Here is a 21603-nt window from a genome sequence, read left to right as displayed (position 1 = left end):
GGGAGAGCGCGAGGGGCAGGGGGGAGAGCGCGAGGGGAAGGGGGGAGAGCGCGAGGGGCAGGGGGGAGAGCGCGAGGGGCAGGGGGGAGAGCGCGAGGGGCAGGGGGGAGAACGGGGCAGGAAGGGGGGAACATATGTAGAGGAGGGAAATGAATGCACTAACAGCAGTGATCAGCAATCTAGTCATCATGGGGGGCAACTGAAGGCTGGGGACCGGAGAGAAAGCATTACATGCGATTCAGATAAAGAAATGGTGCAAAGAGCAGCAATGGCTGAGGCAGGAAAAGATGGAAAGCGAAAAAGCAAAAACAAAGATGACTGTTCTCTATCATGAGATCAATCTCACTATCAAAACCAAACTGTAGTACTGCACTGTGTCAGAAATGCTAAGAATGTTATTTTAATATGAAGTTGTATATTTGTCATTTATAATAAGATTTGCACTATACTTTGAGCTACGCTCAGTCCTACTTCACCAGCTCCCACCTTCACTTGCCTCCCCCCATCCTGCAAATTTTGCCTGTTCTTTCACAATTTTCCATGAAGTGCACATTATCTACCCACAGTCGGTCTCTTCCTTGCACATTCCTCATAGACTGCCATTAGTGGCTTTTTCTAAGTTAATAAACTTAATGTTACATGGACACTGTTTGACTGAGTATTAAATAGAAGCTTGAAGCCATGGTCGTCAGTTCTGACACTTAACCATTGCTGTGCCTTAAACTTAGTGGACCACATTCCATGATGCAGCAAGTACATATTGTTTAAAGAGATGTTTTGCACATGAAGCCAATCATGCAGCTGAGTTTACAGAATATTTCCTCATTTCTCAATGGGTAAAAATATTGACCAATGTGATACTAGAGATTGGAGGGTCCCTGGATCCAATACCTGTCTTAATGTGGAGAGCAGTAGTAAGGGTACTGCAGCTGACCCCAACACCGTGGGTTAGACAGGGCAAGTTAGTCAGGGCTTCTGTTCCTGATCAGTGTTCAGTGACCCCAATATTTGAGGGAGGAGGGATCAGCTAGGGATCCTGCTCCTGGTTACTGACCAGTGACCCTCGGGTTAGAGAGAGTAGGGAACAGCTAGGGATCCTGCTCCTGATCACTGTCCAGTGGCCCCATGGTTAGACAGAGTGGTATTGTGCCTGGGTTCCTGGTCAGGGAATCTAAAATACGAGGGTACAGTCTCAGGATAAGGGGCTGATCAGTTAGGTCTGAGGTGAGGAGAAATTTCATCACTCAAAAAATTATGAATCTTTGGAATTTTCTACCCCAGAGGGTTGTGGATCCTCCATCACTGAATACATTTAAGGCTGGGATCGACAAATTTTTGATCTCTCAGGGAATCAAGGGATATGGTGAACAGGCGGGGAAGTGGAGTTGAAGTCAAGATCAGCCATGATCATATTCTCCCACCTTATGGATGTTAGTTTATTCATAGTGGACAATCCACTGGCCAAACCCATTGTTCCGAGGCTGCCATTTTTAAAAGGCGAACTGAGCTCCGTGCTCAGACTTGGGCCCCTCCCACAGAAACATTCCTGCCTGATAGCTGTGCAAATTCTGAAGTTGCCAGGTCACTTGAACCTCTATGCCCTCTGGTCACCTGGCAGGATTTTAAACCATTGCAGCACTCCATTCCAAAGCAGAGATTTTCCTTTCTCCCTGTCAGAAGCTGCAAGTGAAAGCAGAACCCTTTGAAGTCCTGCGACAGAGAGGAGATGTCAGTTTTACCTGGGGGGAAGGGGCAGGGGTGGGGTTGAAATCTGCCCAGCTGTGCACTCAACCCTAGTGTATGCACACAGCTTTTTCTTTGAAGTTGCTGAGGCGATCCAGCAAGCAGAAATTGTTGAAACCCTCTCCACTGCACTTGAGGTTTTTGATCTGTAACAAGTTCAACATATACTGCCTTGTAAAAGGTCAATGGACTTCTATCGTCCTCCAACTGCCTGTGCTTATTTTGATTTCCCTTCACGGTTAACTGCACCTCAAGTACTTCATTTATCCTGACCACACTGCAGAACCTAATCCTGACTGACCGTCTGTCAGATGAAAGGCTCCAAGTACAATGGAAAGGGTTTTTGATGATTTCTGCTTGCTGGGAAGCCTCAGCAACTTCAAATCAAAGCTGTGATCCAGCGTGAGGTAGCTAAATGGATACAAAATTGGCTTCTTGACAGAAGCCAGAGGGTGGTTGTAGAGGGTTGTTTTTCAAACTGGAGGCCTGTGACCAGCCGTGTGCCTCAGGGATCAGTGCTGGGCCCACTGTTATTTGTCACTTATATTAATGATTTGGATGAGATTATAGAAGGCATGGTTAGTAAGTTTGCAGATGACACCAAGATTGGTGGCATAGTGGACAGTGAAGAAGGTCATCTCGGACTGCAACGGGATCTTGATCAATTGGGCCAGTGGGCTGACGAATGGCAGATGGAGTTTAACTTCGATAAATGCGAGGTGATGCATTTTGGTAGACTGAACCAGAGCAGGACTTACTCAGTTAATGTTGGAGCGTTGGGGAGAGTTACAGAGCAAAGAGATCTAGGGGTACAGGTTCATAGCTCCTTGAAAATAGAATCACAGGTGGACAGAGTGGTGAAGAAGGCATTCAGCTTGGTTTCATTGGTTAACATTGAATACAGGAGTTGAATACAGGGGCGTCTTGTTGAAGTTGTACAAAACATTGGTACGGCCACACTTGGAATACTGTGTACAGTTCTGGTCACCCTATTATAAAAAGGATATTATTAAACTAGAAAGAGTGCAGAAAAGATTTACTAGAATGCTACCAAGACTTGATGGTTTGAGTTATAAGGAGAGGCTGGATAGACTGGGACTTTTTTCTCTGGAGCATACAAGGCTGAGGGGTGATCTTATAGAGGTCTATAAAATAATGAGGGGCACAGATCAGCTAGATAGTCAATATCTTTTCCCAAAGGGAGGGGAGTCTAAAGCTAGAGACTCAGGTTTAAGGTGAGAGGGGAGAGATACAAAAGTGTCCAGAGGGGCAATTTTTTCACACAGAGGGTGGTGAGTGTCTGGAACAAGTTTTCAGAGTAGTAGTAGAGGCAGATACAATTTTGTCTTTTAAAAAGCATTTAAATAGTTATATGGGTAAGATGGGTATAGAGGGATATGGGCCAAATGTAGGCAATTGGGACGAGCTTAGGGGTTTAAAAAAAAAAGGGGGGCATAGACAAGTTGGCCTGAAGGGCCTGTTTGCATGCTGTAAACCTCTATGACTCATATGACTCTATGTGCATCCATTGGGGCTGAGTGCACAGCTGACCAGACTGGAACCCCAACACAGATTAAATTGACATCTCTCTGTCTGAGCACTTTAAAAGGGTCTGCTTTCACCTGTTACTTTTGACAGGAAGAAAGAAAAATCTCTGCTGGGTGCTGTAATGATTTAAAATCCTGCCAGGTGATTGGAGGACATGGAGGTGTAAGTGACCTGACCAATTCAAAAATTTGCACAGCTGACAAGAATGCAAATATTGATCACAAGGCTGCCTGGAATCACCATGCCTGGGTGATCAGGCCTGCCATGGCTAGAAGGGGCAGTACAGCCAAGACCCCCCCATCCCGGTGACGAGTGGGGAGATCAATCTCTTGCCCCCAGCCTAAGTGCGCCCAAATCCCGGAGACCCTTAAGGGACCCTTCCTCTGCAGCCTGGCAGCAGCAGAGGGGCAACTGGCCACTGGACCTACCTCCTTGAGTCCCCATGAGGCCTAAGGCACCAGGTCAGGGTGTCAGTAGCAGGGCACTATGGCCAGTGCACTATTGGCACTGCCAAGCTGTTTGGCCTGAAGGGAGGCTGAGTGGAGTTTTGAGGGGGAAGGAGACCTGAGTGAGGGGTTGGATCGGATAAACCTCATGCCTGCATAGTGTGGGGGGGCAGGGAGTAAGCCTCTCATTACTGAGGGGTTGGTGGTGGTTCCTTGACTCTCGGGGTTCAACATGCCAGGTCCTCACTTATGAGGATCTGTACCAAAGCCTGCCTGCTGCAGATCCTGCTGGGGAGGTGGGTGAATAGCGAGGATGATTTGACTCGGGCTGCAAGCCCAATTATATTTACGTTGGTGGTTTTGAGTATACGGGTGGGAACCCGATCACCCGCTTTTCCGCTGACTCCCGATTCTCTGGGTCATCACAATTTGCGATCGGAGCTAGCAGGCCAGGAGAATCCCTCCACCCTGCTGTCTCTGTGATTTTAATAAGAGCCATTTCAGTCTTGTGGCAGGGCAAAAACCTGATTGGAAGAATGAGTGAAAGATGAATACATATTTGAAGGTGATAACACATTCAGGGACTTCGGAGACTAAAGGGAGTTTGGAGATGGAATTGTAGTTTGCAAGGACAATGGGGTCAAGGGTTGTTGTTTTGAAGAATGGGGTGATGATGGAAAATTTATAGTTGAGAGGAACAGTATTTGATGAACCATCAACTGTTCCACATGCAAATATCCTGCTCCTGATCCCTGTCCACTGAGCCCAACGTTACCTGGAGAGGAAATTAGCCATGATTCCTGCTCCTGATCCCTGTCTAGTGAGCCCTGGGTTAAGGAGAGGGGAAATTAGCCAAAGTTCCTGCTCCTGATCTTTGTCAAGTGACTTGAGCTGGAGAGTACAATTGTGTAGGGTAACATTTGAGATTGAACTTAATTGTTGAATAGCCTTCTGACACTGATTATCTGGGTTCACCCAGTGGATAGTATTTGAACATGAGAATGTTTGCCAATAACAGTGTAACTCATTCCCTAGTGAGAATGTGTGCCTTCAGTCAAGCAGAGAAGCAAGGGTAATTTATATCTTGGATATACACACACAGTTCTGTCATCCGAATCCTTATGCGGACTTTAATTTGTATAATATACAACCTGTCCCTGGGCAGTCTGTATACTACATAAGTTAATGGCTGTCCCTTTGCAGACTATACAATATAATTAATCTCCTGTTCCTATGCAGACTATTACTTGATACATTCCTGTCTGCTTGTTCACTAAATATTATGACATACCACCTGACTGCTGACTATATGTCTGTCCTGTGCTGATTCTATTCCCATGCTCTCACTGCTATTCTGCTGTGTGTTCTTATCTGGCCCTTCAGAATATGACCTCACCTATAAGTTTATGTTAACTGTGACAGGGGTACAGTTGTGTGGCCCCTACAGATACCCTGAATGATGATAGAAGATCTGTGATTTCATGTAACACAGGCTGTATGTGAAGCCAATGAATTGTTGTCAATGTGCCTTGTATATTGATACTTGAGAGAGCTGAAATTCAATGTATACCGGGCGACTGTCTAACATTATATTACAGCTTTCCAATGGATTGAGTGCCTCAAACTGTCTTAAAACAGCTGCATTGTATAAACATGAAATGACACTGCATCACTGAGCTGGAGTCTGAATAAAAGGTCAACTCTGTAGATTTTGATCAAACTGTTCTAAACTTGGATTCATTCTGTACCTTGTGCTTTAAATTGAATTGTGACACAATTGATTTGTAAACGTGTCTCAAAGAAAAGACTATTTACATGTTAGTAGCTTGGGAAGGACTCTCGCTCTTGTTTATAAGGGTCCAGGTTTTTTATTTCAGAATACAGGAAAATGCTGTTTCGCCAGTGAAAAGTACTGCTGAACCCCACAGGAAAACACCTAGACTGCACTCAGTTAACTGGTCTTAGCCAGAGCAGCAGCTATCGTAAAACAGGAAGCTTTAGTGCCCCTGTGGCTGGGGAAGGGAAAAAATAGCCAGGTGCGGGTACATGTGCAGGTGTGGGTGCGGAGGTGCGTCCAGGTACATGTGCTGGTGTGGGTGTGCTCTGGCAGGTGTGGGTCCGGGGATGCGTGCAGGTGTGGGTATGCGTGCAAGTGTGTGTGCAGGTGCGGGTGTATGTGCAGGTGCATGTGCAGGTGTGTGTGCGTGCAATACATGTGTGGGTGTGTATGCAGGTACATGTGCAGGTGTATGGGTGTGTGCAGGTACGTGTGCAGGTGTGGATGTGTATGTGCAGGTACATGTGCAGATATGGGTGTGTGTGCAGATAAATGTGCAGGTGTGCATGCAGGTACATGTGCAGGTGTGCGTGCAGGTACATATGAAGGTGCAGGTGTGCGTGCCGGTACATGTGCAGGTGTGTGTGCAAGTACATGTGCAGGTGTGGGTGTGCGTGCCGGTACATGTGTGGGTGTGCATACAGGTACATGTCCAGGTGCGGGTGTGCGTACAGGTACATGTCCAGGTGTGGGTGTGTGCGCAGGTACATGTCCAGGTGCGGGTGTGCATGCAGGTACATGTGCAGGTGTGGGTGTGCGTACAGGTACATGTCCAGGTGTGGGTGTGCGTGCAGGTACATGTCCAGGTGTGGGTGTGCTTGCAGGTACATATGCAGTTGCGGGGATGTGTGTAGGTACATGTGCAGGTGTGTGTGTGTGCAGGTTTAGTATGTGCCTTTTCTCCTCGCAACTGATCCCTTGCAGTGGAGAATCCCATCTCTGGCAGGAGTCCTTCCTCTCAGACTGTGATGAGGCCTAAGACGTAAAATAGCTCAGTGCCTCATGCTGACATATGAGTTTACTGTCCTTGACTTCCCGTGTTAAAATCGGGATTTCCAACAAATCTCTGCATGATTATGATTGACCAGAATCAGTGTAGTGTTCCTCCCTGTTTCAGCAGGTGGCAGCACTCTGCTGTACACCTCGGATCTGAAAGAACTCAATCTCTTCACTCTGCTGGGCTTCTCCAGCTCCTGTCCCAAGTAGCACTCCAACCAGCATGTACTGTTTTGTATCCTTGACCCAGGTTTGCAGTTTCCCTACTGTGGCACTAGATGCTATCAAGAACACAGTTTCTTGCCTGTTTATCACTCAGACTCCATGTCCTCATTAGCAGCCAGTGCTGGAAAGTGTGCTTTTTTGATTCTGATGGTTGAAGTGGGAATTGGTTTTGATGCCTTACCAGTTCCATACTCGATTGAGCCCATCTGGACTGACATGCACACAGAGTGTGTACTCAGGGAGAGTTTCGGAAGGCAAACTACACCCGTGGAATGCAGCCCAGGTATAATACATGCCCTCGGAAGAGGAGGGGGAAAGCTAGGTGGGAGACATGGTGTGATGTGTTTGTGTAAACCCTCTGCCTTCTCCAGTGGGCAGTTAGGGGATGGGCATTCAGCAGGACCTTGAGCTGAAAGGGGAACTTGGAGGGAGGCTGCTGTGTGGTGGCACATTGAATATTCTGTAATTTAACAATGCACTCAGTGTAATGTTTCTTGGTGTTCCCCCTGGGACAAGCTGCATGCTGCTCATCGCTTAATAATGCTACTGCTGTTTAAAGAACACAATGGTGGGAAAAACTGCATTTCAATCACAACTCAGCAAGGGGAGACAGCTCATTTGCTACCACTGATTCTGTGCCCCTAACGTCGGTGGCTTTGAGCCCCTGGTGTCTGCAGATTCTGTTTGCGAACATAGTTAAATGTTTCAATTTGTCCACCAGGTTGAACAGAAAGGAGTCCCTACCAAGGATGGCAGGCCTTAGGTTTTCTGCAATTTCATTAACTTTATTTATGCATTAAGAACACCTTACTGAGGTTCAACGTGGGTTTGCTGCAGAACAAACTCCCAGAACTCGTACATTCCTCAGTGTATTAAGAAATCACAGACACAGAACTCAATCCCATTGCTGTGTGTAATCACAGACACAGAACCCAATCCCATTGCTGTGTGTAATCACAGAGACAGTACCCAATCCCATTACTGTGTGTGTAATCACAGACACAGAACTCAATCCCATTGCTGTGTGTGTAATCACAGACACAGAACCCAATCCCATTACTGTGTGTGTAATCACAGACACAGAACTCAATCCCATTGCTGTGTGTGTAATCACAGACACAGAACCCAATCCCATTACTGTGTGTAATCACAGACACAGAACTCAATCCCATTGCTGTGTGTAATCACAGACACAGAACTCAATCCCATTGCTGTGTGTAATCACAGACACAGAACCCAATCCCATTACTGTGTGTGTAATCACAGACACAGAACTCAATCCCATTGCTGTGTGTAATCACAGACACAGAACTCAATCCCATTGCTGTGTGTAATCACAGAGACAGTACCCAATCCCATTACTGTGTGTGTAATCACAGACACAGAACCCAATCCCATTGCTGTGTGTAATCACAGAGACAGAACCCAATCCCATTGCTGTGTGTAATCACAGAGACAGAACCCAATCCCATTGCTGTGTGTAATCACAGAGACAGAACCCAATCCCATTGCTGTGTGTGTAATCACAGACACAGAACTCAATCCCATTGCTGTGTGTGTAATCACAGACACAGAACTCAATCCCATTGCTGTGTGTAATCACAGACACAGAACCCAATCCCATTGCTGTGTGTAATCACAGACACAGAACCCAATCCCATTGCTGTGTGTGTAATCACACAGAACCCAATACCATTACTGTGTGTGTAATCACAGACACAGAACCCAATCCCATTGCTGTGTGTAATCACAGACACAGAACCCAATCCCATTACTGTGTGTGTAATCACAGACACAGTACCCAATCCCATTACTGTGTGTGTAATCACAGACACAGAACCCAATCCCATTGCTGTGTGTAATCACAGACACAGAACCCAATCCCATTGCTGTGTGTGTAATCACAGACACAGAACCCAATCCTTTTGCTGTGTGTAATCACAGACACAGAACCCAATCCCTTTGCTGTGTGTAATCACAGACACAAAACCCAATCCCATTACTGTGTGTGTAATCACAGACATAGGACCCAATCCTATTACTGTGTGTGTAATCACAGACACAGTACCCAATCCCATTGCTGTGTGTGTAATCACAGACACAGAACCCAATCCCATTGCTGTGTGTAATCACAGACACAGAACCCAATCCTATTACTGTGTGTGTAATCACAGACACAGAACCCAATCCCATTGCTGTGTGTGTAATCACAGACACAGGACCCAACCCTATTACTGTGTGTAATCACAGACACAGAACCCAATCCCATTGCTGTGTGTAATCACAGACACAGAACCCAATCCCTTTGCTGTGTGTAATCACAGACACAGAACCCAATCCCTTTGCTGTGTGTAATCACAGACACAAAACCCAATCCCATTACTGTGTGTGTAATCACAGACATAGGACCCAATCCTATTACTGTGTGTGTAATCACAGACACAGTACCCAATCCCATTGCTGTGTGTGTAATCACAGACACAGAACCCAATCCCATTGCTGTGTGCAATCACAGACACAGAACCCAATCCTATTACTGTGTGTGTAATCACAGACACAGAACCCAATCCCATTGCTGTGTGTGTAATCACAGACACAGGACCCAACCCTATTACTGTGTGTAATCACAGACACAGAACCCAATCCCATTGCTGTGTGTAATCACAGACACAGAACCCAATCCCATTACTGTGTGTGTAATCACAGACACAGAACCCAATCCCATTACTGTGTGTGTAATCACAGACACAGAACCCAATCCCATTGCTGTGTGTGTAATCACAGACACAGAACCCAATCCCATTGCTGTGTGTAATCACAGACACAGAACCCTATCCCATTGCTGTGTGTGTAATCACAGACACAGAACCCAATCCCATTACTGTGTGTGTAATCACAGACACAGAACCCAATCCTTTTGCTGTGTGTAATCACAGACACAAAACCCAATCCCATTACTGTGTGTAATCACAGACACAGAACCCAATCCCATTACTGTGTGTGTAATCACAGACATAGGACCCAATCCTATTACTGTGTGTGTAATCACAGACACAGTACCCAATCCCATTGCTGTGTGTGTAATCACAGACACAGAACCCAATCCCATTGCTGTGTGTGTAATCACAGACACAGAACCCAATCCCATTACTCTGTGTGTAATCACAGACACAAAACCCAATCCCATTACTGTGTGTGTAATCACAGACATAGGACCCAATCCTATTACTGTGTGTGTAATCACAGACACAGAACCCAATCCCATTGCTGTGTGTGTAATCACAGACACAGTACCCAATCCCATTGCTGTGTGTGTAATCACAGACACAGAACCCAATCCCATTGCTGTGTGTGTAATCACAGACACAGAACCCAATCCCATTACTGTGTGTGTAATCACAGACACAGAACCCAATCCTTTTGCTGTGTGTAATCACAGACACAAAACCCAATCCCATTACTCTGTGTGTAATCACAGACACAAAACCCAATCCCATTACTGTGTGTGTAATCACAGACATAGGACCCAATCCTATTACTGTGTGTGTAATCACAGACACAGTACCCAATCCCATTGCTGTGTGTGTAATCACAGACACAGAACCCAATCCCATTGCTGTGAGTGTAATCACAGACACAGAACCCAATCCCTTTGCTGTGTGTAATCACAGACACAAAACCCAATCCCATTACTGTGTGTGTAATCACAGACATAGGACCCAATCCTATTACTGTGTGTGTAATCACAGACACAGGACCCAATCCCATTGCTGTGTGTAATCACAGACAGAAACCCAATCCCATTGCTGTGTGTAATCACAGATGTGGAGAGATGCCGGCATTGGACTGGGGTAAGCACAGTAAGAAGTCTCTCAACACCAGGTTAAAGTCCATCAGGTTCATTTGATTGCACAAGCTACAAGCTTTTAGAGCGCTGCTCCTTCATCAGGTGAGTCACCTTCACTGATATAGGAGCAGCGTTCTGAAAGCTTGTGGCTTGTGCTACCAAATAAACCTTTTGGACTTTAATCTGGTGTTGTGAGACTTCTTATTGTTATCACAAACAGAAACCCAATCCCATTAGTGTGTGTGTAATCACAGACGCAACCCAATCCTATTACTGTATGGGTATTGCAGTCAACAACAATTGGTATTTAGATAGCACCTTTAACATAGTAAAATATCCCAATGTGCCTCACAGTAGTGTTCCGCAACAAAATTTTATACTGACCCACATAAGAAGAAAAGCTTATTCAAAGAGTGAAGTTTAAAGGGACATCTTAAAACAGAGACAGAAGCAAGGCTGAGAGGTTCAGGGAGGGACTTTTTAAACTTACTCCTCTGGTAGCTGAAGGCATGACCACCTATGACTATAAGTGGGAATGTTTAGGCAGCCGGAATTCATAGAACACGGAGGGTGGTGGGGCTGAAGCAGATTACAAGGTGGGGAGGGGGTGAGGCATGGCGAATTTTGAAAATAAGGGTGGCAATTTTTAAGTCAATGTTTTGCTGAGCTAAGAGCCGCACAGGGGTGAATGCTGAGCATGTCAGGACTTGGTATGTGGGAAAGTATGTGGACGACATTTTCAATTAGTTCAACTTCATGGGAATAGAAATGGGGGTAGAAAGTGAGTGGTGGGCTAGGAGTGCCTTGGGAGAGTCACATCCAGAGGCAAGTAAGGCATGATTGGGGGTTGTAGTGGCAGATAAGCTGAAACTGGGCTGGTGATGAGTGATATTAGGGAGGGTGGAAATATGCTCAGGTTCCTATCTAGGGGTCAAATATGACACAAAATTTGCCGATAGTCTGGTTCAGCCTCACAGTTGCCAGGGAGTGGGAGTTAAAGGCAAAATACTGTGGATGCTGGAATCTGAAACAAAAACAGAAAACGCTGGAAAATCTCAGCAGATCTGACAGCATCTGTAGAGAGAGAATAGAGCCAGAATGTCCTTTCATCAGTGCTTTGGTGACTGATGTTGTCAATGTACATACAGAAACTGATGCCGTGTTTTCAGATTATGTTGCCAAGGGGCAGCTTGTGGATGAGAAACAGGAAAAGGCCAAGGACAGATTCCTGAGGGGATACCAGAAATATAAATGTGGGAGCAAGAAGACATAGACCCTCGATTGTCCCATCATTCTCCAGGACTGTATTCTTGAGAGTGGCATTAGTAAAATACCATTTGAGATTCTGGTAACGACAGAACATTTGGAGATGTGAACTATTAGAATGCTAGGGTAATTTTGTGGCGGTTCTCAGTAACTCCTTTTTGGTGTCACGTTTGTCTGCCTTGCACTCCACACTTATCTTTTCATAAGCTGTCTACTTACTCACATTAACTGTACTAGTTGTGTAGTTTTTAAAAACAGCTTATTGTATATTTATCTTGCAAAACCCTAATCTGCCGACTGCAAACAGTGCACTAATCTAGTTATAACACACCAAGGGAACCCCCCTCTCATATTCTACACCGGCCCGTCACAATTCAAAGATTTATAATCAGGCAGTGACAACACTAAACACCAAGTGTACTGGGTTTAGTGGGCACGGATATTCCCTGAATCTGTCAGTACATGAGGCTGACTTTAATCCACTGGAGGATTTCCCCCTCTTTTTCTCTATCACATCCTCTTTCTGTCTCTTCCACTCTTTCTCTCATTGTATCTATTTCAGTGTCACTGTCTTAATCTTGCTCTGTCACTCTCATTCTTATTCTGTTTCTCTTCCGAACTCTCTCGTCTTGTTCTCATGTCTTTCTCCATTTTTCTCTCTTGCTCTCTTTCTTCCTTTTTCTATGTCTCTATTTGTGTACTGCTTTCTGTGTCTCAGTCTCTTTCTGCCTCCTTGTCTCTCTTTCTCTTCTGCTTTTTTTTCTCAATCTCTGGTGTGTTATAATCTTTGATGTAACCCCAAGTTAAAAGGATAATGAGATTTTGTGTTCCAGTTCTGTTTGACCGTAGAGAATTTGCATGCTAAACAGAATGGAAGATTAAACTGTTTGCATGCAGCCCGATGTTCCAGCAATCACACTGACGTTGAACTAAACCTAGGCTGACCTTTGCCGTGCCTTGTGGTATGTGAATAACTCATTCAACTTTCTACACTAACTTTAACATTTCCTCATTCTCTTAAGTCTTGTGCTTTTTTTCAAACTTGAATGATTCTCACTTTCAATTGTTTACAAAAAGCTTTCTGTTTGTTTCCCCTCTCTCCAGATTTTAGGGTAAAAAAGTTCATAGATGAAAAAGAAGCGTTATTAGAGCAGGTAAGGATCCACTATGGGGGCAGGGGTGGTGAATGGAAGGTGGAGAAGGGAGAGAGGCTGGGGTAAAAGGGCCAGGTTAAAGGAGGGGAGGAGATTAATTGAAGGAGGGACAGGGAGGGGACAGATTAAAGAGAGATGATGGGAGCCGGAGTGGACAGGTTGGAGAGGCATGGGGGAAGTGGATTGGGGGAGGAAGGGCAGGATGGAGGAGGAAGGGAAGGGGATAGGAAAGGGAGTGTGAGAAGACGGGGAGAGATGGGAGGAGGGGAATGGATAAGTAGGAGGGGAATGGAGTTGATCTGGGGGAACAAAAGGGAGCGGATTTTCTTTTGCTTGGTTGCTTGTTTCTTACATTTCCATAGTCTTGAGTGGTATGGTGGGTCAGACACCCAAAGTTTACTGTTAGTGTCTGGATTCAAACTGAGCCTGAACTGATGGGATAAGTATCTCCACACATCTGCTGACTATAAGGGTGAAAGGGGGCCAATCAGCTAAGTGATAAAGAGATTAGTAAACTGTATTATTGTGGGAAGAAGATTGGGTTGAGGTTGGGACTGAGGCTATCAGAACCTTGATCCGGATAGACCTTTGTTGTTGGTCTGACATCTTCAGTGTTCAGATTCAGTGTGTATGCTTTTCATTTCCTTCCATGCTGAATCAGTCTTTTTCACGTCAGATTAAAAATTTAAAAGCACAACTGGATGAGAGATCCACGGGTGGAAAAGCAGAAAAGGCAGCGTCCAGTGACACCATCTTGGAAAATGGGACAGATGTGCAGGTGATCGAAGTCCAAAGTAAGTTTCAACTCTCCATCATCTACTATATGCTTTTATCTGTATGTTTGTGTGTATGGTGCCTGTGTAGGTGCATATATGTCTGTCTATGTGTATAGCATGTTTGTATGTCTGTATATAGTGCCTATCCATGTGTGTGTATTTTATCAATGATTAGTCTCGTGATCATACCGGATGATGCCAACTGTACAGGTCACGAGTTCTGCTAGATTCTGCTCGCTGTGACCAAGCATGTGAATGCCCAATGCCAAGACCCTGGGATCAGTGCGCAATCAGGGTCGCAAGAACACTCTTGGGCTCTTCAATTGCATTGCTGACCCTCTTGCAAGCCAGCTTTCCGCAACATGAGTCTATTCTCCCTGCCTCCAACTCTGTCTTCACCTATCTTCCCCTCCCCACCCCTGTTCACCCTGTCCTCTACCCCCGTATTCACCCCCGTCCTCAACTCCCTTACCCACCCCCGTACTCACACCATCCTCTACCCCGTGTTCATCCCGCCCTCTATCTCTCCGTGTTCACCCTGCTCTCTACCCCACCCTGTGTTCACCCTGCTCTCTACCCCACCCTGTGTTCACCCCACCCTCTACCCCACCCCATGTTCACCCCATCCTCTATCTACCCCATGTTCACCTCACCCCCTAGCCCACCCCGTGTTCACTCTGTCCTCTACCCCACCCTGTGTTCACCCCACCCTCTACCTGCACCCCCAATGTTCACCCATTCTCTACCTGCCTGCCCTGCATTTTGGCCCCATCCTTTCCTTCGGCCCTCTGTTGTGATGTGCTATGTGGGTGATGCGCTATGTGTTTTCCTTCTTTTCACTCTAACATCTTTGCCCCCATTCTTATCCTTCTCCACATTTTCCCTGCTCTTTTCCTCTTCATGTTTGACTCATTCTTTCCCTTCATCATAACAGTAAATATTATATCTAACTATAAAACATCCCAAGGTGCTTCAAACGAGCTTTAGAAAGCAGAATTTGACACCAAGCCACGAAAGGAGTTATTAGATCAGATAACCCAAAGCTTGGTCAAAGAAGTGGGTTTTAAGAAACATCTTAAAGGAAAAAAGAAAAGCCAGAGTGGTTCAAGGTCAGAATATATTGCTACATGCTCTTGAAAAAATGGTGGTAAGCACCGAATATAGTAGATTGGATTAGTATTAGGATTAGAATATAATAGATTAGATTTCTCCTCCTTTTATGGACAGGACATACCCACACAATTTTCCACATTATCGGGTATATGACAATGTTGGAGGTGTAATGAAACAGCTTGGCCAGGGACATAGCTGGTTCTGAAGCACATGCCTTCATCACTACAGCTGGAATGTTATCGGGACCTTTGCTGTATTCAGTACAGTCAGCTGTTTCTTGAAATTATGTATAGTAAATCTAATTGTCTGGAGTGATGTTGGGGACTTTGGGTGAAGGCTGAGATGAATCATTCATTTGGTGCTTTTGGCTTAAGGTGGCTACAAAGACTACAATTTTGTCTTTTGCAATTGTACTGGGCTCCACCATCATTAAGCTTTGGGATGTTGATGGAGCCTCTCTGTAAAGTGAGTTGTTTAATTGTCCACCAACATTCATGGTTGAATGTGGTCGGACTGCAGAGCTTTGATCTGATCCACTGGTTGTGAGATTGTTTCACTTTATCCATTGTGTGCTGCTTCTGCTGAGTGGCATGCTCACAGTCTTGTAGCTTCACCAGGTTGTCCTGCCATACTGTGTTGCATTCTTCATTGAACCAGAGTTGATCCCTGGCTATGTGGTAATTTTAGAGTGAAAGATATGCCAGACAATGAGATTACAGATTGTGGTTAAAGATAAGTCTGCAGCTGCTAATGGCCCCCAGGACCTCACATGCAGTTTGAGTTGCTAAATCTGTTCTCAATCTATCCCATTCAACACAGTGATAGTGTCACGCAACATGACAGAGGGTGTCCTCAGTGTGAAGATGGGCCTTCATCTACGCAAGGACTGTGCTGTCATCATTTCTACCAATACTCTAATGGATATATGCATCCACAACAGGGAGATTGGTGACAATGAGGTCAGGTAGCTTTTCCCCTCATTTTGGTTCTCACCACCTACCGCAGACCCGGTCTGTCGAATATGTCCTTTAGGACTTGGCCAGCCCAAAATTGACTTCAGCTTTGGATTATTGCAACTGATGTGTGTGCGTTTGTTTTAAAGGAGATGCTAACAGACAAATCAGTGAATACAAGTTTAAACTCACCAAAACTGAACAGGAAATAACTGCGCTGGAACAAAATGTAAGTATTTAATAACTTTACAACACTCGTATTTGAGAAAGTACAGAATGGGAAAAGTCCATTCAGCCCATTTGTCCTGCTTCTTGCACAGCACTTATAATCTCTGCTCTAACATGGTCTCAACCCACTCATTTAATCTCCTGGTACAGCCTATGCGCACTCTCACCTGTCGTGGAATCTACTCATCCATTTTGTCTCTTCCTACAGCACAAGCACTCTCTTATCTATCATAGAATTTCCCTAGTTATTTAATCTCCTGCAGCCCTTGCACATTCTCCACCATCTTGGACTCTCTCTGCCTATCTATTTACTCTTCATCTGAATGGCCTTTTTTGATCTTTTGTGATCTTCAAGTTGAATTTTAGAGTTATATTTAGATGTTTATATAAAACTTGCATCCTAAACTGAGGAGTGTGCCGTTATTTCTGGTATAAGCGGAGTCCTGGTTCAAGGAACTATTCTGGGAGGGTGGTGTCAACTTCATTCATTTGGTACTTGTCTTGCCTTTGAATGGGGAAGTTGTCCAAATCTCACTTGAGGACTTCGGTGCAAAATCTAAGATGTCAACATGTGAGATGCCCTGTTTCTCATCGGAGACACCGCATTTGCCTGTTCTGTGATTCAGGTAAATGTTAAAGATTCCACAGCATTATTCAAAGAACTGTGCCAACATTCCTCCCTCAACATTCACCTCCCAAAATGAATCAACTTGCCAATTATCTCATCACTGATGCCAATTGCAGTTGTATTCATCCACAAAAGAATGGGACTAAACTCTCCAAAATAACCCATGTGACAAGTCCTGTCATGTGGTTGTCACTATCCAACGTGATTTGCCAATTATGGAAGATGCCTGTCTATTTATCCATTTTAATAGAGCATTTTCCACACTTTCTGATGAAATTATTTCATGTTTTGTCATTTCCTGGGGGTGCACATGGGGAATATTTCAGATCGCTCGTCTCGAAAACCAGGTTTTACGATACAAAACGGCGGCAGAAAATGCAGAAAAAGTGGAAGATGAACTTAAGGCTGAGAAGCGCAAGCTCCAAAGAGAGGTACGGTGAAGTGGTTAACTGAGGCTCAAAGGAGCTCAATAGCATAATGTAAATTACCACAATATTACCACCTTTGTTATCTGATATCCATTTTGAACTTAGAGAAAAAAAATAATTTGTTGTTTACCTCTCTCCTCACAAATATTCCACTGTCTTTGTGGATGTTCCAATGGTCTATATCGAGCTGGGTTTAAGGTGATGGATAGGGTCTAATCAAACAGGCTGGATAGTGTTGAGCTTCTTCAGAGTTGTTGGAGCTCGACTGATCCAGACAAGTGGAGAATATTCCATGACACTCATGATAGTGGACTTGTACATGAACAGGTTTTGGGAGTCAGGAGGTGAGTTACTTGTCATAGAATTCCCAGCTTCTGAACTGTTCTTGTAGCCACAGTATTTATATGGTCAGTCCAGGTCAGTGCTTGGTCAGTGGTATCCCCCAGGATGTTGATAGTGAGGGATGCAGAGATGGTAATAGCATTGAATGTCAAGGGGACAATGGTTAGATTCTGTCTTGTTGGTGATGGTCATTGCCTGGCTCTTGTGTGGCACGAAAGTTTCTTGCCACTTATTAACCTAAGCCAGAATGTTGTCCAGGTCTTCCTGTATATGGGCACAGACTGCTTCAATATCTGAGGAGTTGTGAATGGTGCTGAACATAGTACAATCATCAGTGAACATCCTCACTTCTGATCTTATGATGGAGGGAAGGCTACTGGTGAAGCAGTTGAAGATGGTTCAGCCTAGGACATTAGGCTGTGTCCACAATCGTGTCCTGGGACTGACACGATTAGTGGTACAGTGATGGTGAGGCATTTGAGAAGTTAGGATTTTTTTGTTGGGGTTGAGAAGGATAAGGTTTATTTTAAGATAAGCAGCCAGTAATTGTTTTCACTGTGGGATGAGATGAAAATGGGAGATCACAAACTGAAGAAAATCACAAAAAATTGAAGCGGAGTTTAGGAGAAATCTACCTTAATCGAGCTAGGTGAAAATGTGGAAACCACTCCAACATACTATGTTGAAGCAGAATCATAACTTTTGTTGCAAAAGGCCATTATTTATTAGAAAAGAGAAATATTAAAGAGTATAGGAGTGAGAAGGAGAGTCAGAATAGATGAGATATCTGTTTATACACTATAACAGACTGATTTGATAGAATTAATACAGAAAATACTGGAAATACTCAAGACAGGCAGCATCTGCAGTGAGAGAAAGAGTTAATGGGCGGGATTTTCCAGCCGTGCTCATCCCAAGGTTTGAAAATCCCACCCGAGGTCAACGGATATTTGCATGGTTCGTGTCCCACCTGCTACATGGCAGGCGGGCCGGGTAAATTCCACCCAATTCTCAGGTTCCTGATCTTTTATTGAAACTGGAAATATTTAGAGATGTAACAGATTTAAAGCAAGTAGAGATATGAGGTAGGCAGAAAAGATTTAATGATATCATCCAGAGCATTATTTAATGACATTAGGGCAACACAGCGGCACAGTGGTTAGCACTGCTGCCTCACAGTGCCAGGGAACCAGGTTCGATTCCAGCCTTGGGTGATTGTGTGGAGTTTGTATGTTCTCCCCGTGTCTATGTGGGTTTCCTTTGGGTGCTCCGGTTTCCTCCCACAGTCTAAAGAAGTGCAGGTTAGGTGGATTGGCCATGCTAAATTGCCCCTTAGTGTCCCAAGATGTGTAGATTAGGGGAATAGTGGGGTAAATACATGGGGTTATGGGGAAAGGGCCTGGGTAAGATGCTTTGCAGGAGTGTTGGTGCAGACTAGATGAAGATTGTCAGAGAATACAGCAGGATATAGATAGATTGGAAAACTGGGCGGAGAAATTAGATGGAATTTAATCCAGACAAATGCAAGGTGATGCATTTTGGGAGATCCAATTCAGGTGGGGAGCTATAAAATAAATGGCAGAACAATCAGGAGCATAGATACAGAGAGATCTGGGTGTACAGGTCTACAGATCCTTAAAAGTGGCAGCACAGGTGGAAAAGGTAGTGAAGAAAGCATATGGCATGCTTGCCTTCATCGGACGGGGCATCGAGTATAAAAGTTGGCAAATTATGTTACAGTTGTATAAAATGTTGGTTAGGCCACATTTTGAATACTGTGTCCAATTCTGGTCATCACGCTACCAGGACGTGGAGGCTTTGGAAAGAGTGCAGAAAGTTTACCTGGATGTTACCTGGTATGGAAGGTATTAGCTATGAGGAAAGATTGAATAAACTGGTATTGTTCTCCCTGAAAGACGGAGGCTGAGGGGCGACCTGATAGAAGTTTATAAAATTATGAGAGGTATAGATAGGGTGAACGATTGGAAGCTTTTTCCCGGGGTAGAAATGACAATTACGAGGGGGCACAAGTTCAAGTTAAGGGGGGAAAGGTTCAGTGGAGATGTGCGGGAAGTTTTTTTACGCAGATGGTGGTGGGGGCCTGGAATGTACTGCCAAGCAAGGTGGTTGAGGCAGTTACATTAGCCACATTTAAGAACAAACGGGGAATAAGCAGTTGATTTAGATTGGTAAACGTGATTGGCGCAGACTTGGAGGGCCGAAGGGCCTATTCCTGTGCTGTTCTTTGTACCCCTTATAACCTTTCACTCCCTTGTTTGTCAAGAATCTATCTAACTCTGCCTTAAAAAATATTCAAAGTCTCTGCTTCCACCTGCTGTTGAGGAGGAGTTCCAAAGACTAACAACACAGAGAAATAATTTCTTCTCATCTGATGATCCCTTATTTTTAAACAGTGACAAAAGGAATGATGGTGCAAGGGTAATGGGACAAGTAAAGAAACAAAGAAACGGTCTGGAAGGAATTGGAATAGCAGAATTGTCATCAATGACTATCAAAAACATGGAGGCAGAGGTTACAATTAGAAATTGGTGAATTCAAAACTCAATATGGAAGGCTTTTAAGGGCTGAATCAAAAGATGAGATGTTGTTCCTTAAATTTCATTGGAACAGTGTAGGAGGTCAAGGTCAAAGTGGGGTGGAAAATTGAAATGACAGACAATTGTAATCTTGGGGTTAGACTTGTGGGATGAATAGAAATGTTTTTCAATGCTATTCTCAATCTGTGTTTGGTTTCCCCATTGTGAGAGTAAATATAGTATACTTAATTTAAAAACAATTAAATTGCTTTTTCATCTGTAAGAAATGTTTGGGGCCCTTGATGGTGGGGAGGAGATAAAAAGGAAATATGTTGTATCTCCTGCACTTGCATCTTAAGGTGCCACGGAAGGGGAGGGTGTTTGGGGTGATTGAGAAGTGGACCAGTGTCACTGAGAGAATGGTGCCTTCAGAATGCTGAAGGGGAGGGTCAGAAGTCTTTGGTGGTGGTGGTGTCACACTGGAGATGGAGGAAGATCTGTTGAACAGGAAGGCTGGTGAGGTGGACAAGGGAAATCCTATTATGACTCTGAAAGGAAGGAGATGGAGTGATTTAATGGTCCATTTCTGTAATAACACCAGTTTTGATTCAGGCAAGTTGGAGGAAAAACAACTGGAAAAATTAAAGTTTCTCAAAAAAGATAGTTCATGCCTCTGGAAAAAGTAAAATATTGTTTGAAAAGCCTTTGCTTGGCCAAGGTGGAAGATTTGGGCTCTGATTGTCTCTAAACGTTTAGGTGCAGTCGGTAACTTGGAGAACTACTCATATATGAATCTATGACCAATTGTCCCCTGACAGGTCCGTTCGGCACTGGATAAAATTGATGAGCTGGAAATGAGCAACAGCCATCTATCGAAGAGGCTGGAGAAGATGAAAGCCAACCGGAGCGCCTTGCTATCCCAGCAGTAAAAGACCCACTTCCAAGAAGCCAGGTCGCGGGCCTGGGCTGCCTGTTAAGGGAACTCGCTTTTTAAAAAAGTAATTAATGAGACGCTTCACTGTTACCACATACACACACTGCTGAGGAAAAAAATTGCACATGTTTCTGACTCACCACTTACATGGTTTTCTTTACAAGGCTTCCAAGTTGACACTTCCAGCACAGGCACGATGGGCTAAATACCCGCTTTATGTGCTGTCTCATTCTATGATTGTACGACTCCATCATCAAGCAACAGCTTAGCTTTAACAAGGGATTTGGTTTTAAATTGTCACTGCCGAGAGGGGGATGGTTTGTGTGGTGGTTATATTTATGAATTAATAATCCAGGGAACATAAGTTTACTTTCCACCATGACCGTTTGAGAATTTGAATTTCATTTCAAACATCTGAAAATAAAAAGCTGATATCAGCTTCATTTTTACTGTTGGATTATGGTAAAAATCCAATTGGGTTCACTATTTTTCGGTTAAGGAAGGAAACTTATCCAGCTTATACATAACATCAGTCCCACACTGACATGGTTGACTCTTAGCAAGCCCTGAAATGGTTTAATCATCTACTCAGTTACTGCCAC

At 44.4% G+C, this 21603-nt stretch overlaps 1 protein-coding gene across 1 annotated transcript in view; it reads left to right on the top strand.

Annotated features, from left to right (window-relative positions):
• LOC144503420 (uncharacterized) overlaps positions 1–20996 on the top strand; it is a 74094-nt gene extending 53098 nt beyond the window's left edge. Inside the window, exons 16-20 of the mRNA XM_078227729.1 lie at positions 13013–13062; positions 13739–13856; positions 16054–16133; positions 17108–17191; positions 20886–20996. Coding sequence (XP_078083855.1) covers positions 13013–13062; positions 13739–13856; positions 16054–16133; positions 17108–17191; positions 20886–20996 — 443 coding nt within the window. The remainder of the gene's footprint in view (positions 1–13012; positions 13063–13738; positions 13857–16053; positions 16134–17107; positions 17192–20885) is intronic.
• Positions 20997–21603: the final 607 nt, after the last annotated feature.

This window comes from Mustelus asterias, chromosome 14 (genome assembly GCF_964213995.1).
Source record: "Mustelus asterias chromosome 14, sMusAst1.hap1.1, whole genome shotgun sequence".
NCBI classification, from domain to species: Eukaryota; Metazoa; Chordata; class Chondrichthyes; order Carcharhiniformes; family Triakidae; genus Mustelus; species Mustelus asterias.
Note: the sequence above shows the minus strand (reverse complement) of the source record. Positions and strands in the feature narration are given on the sequence as shown.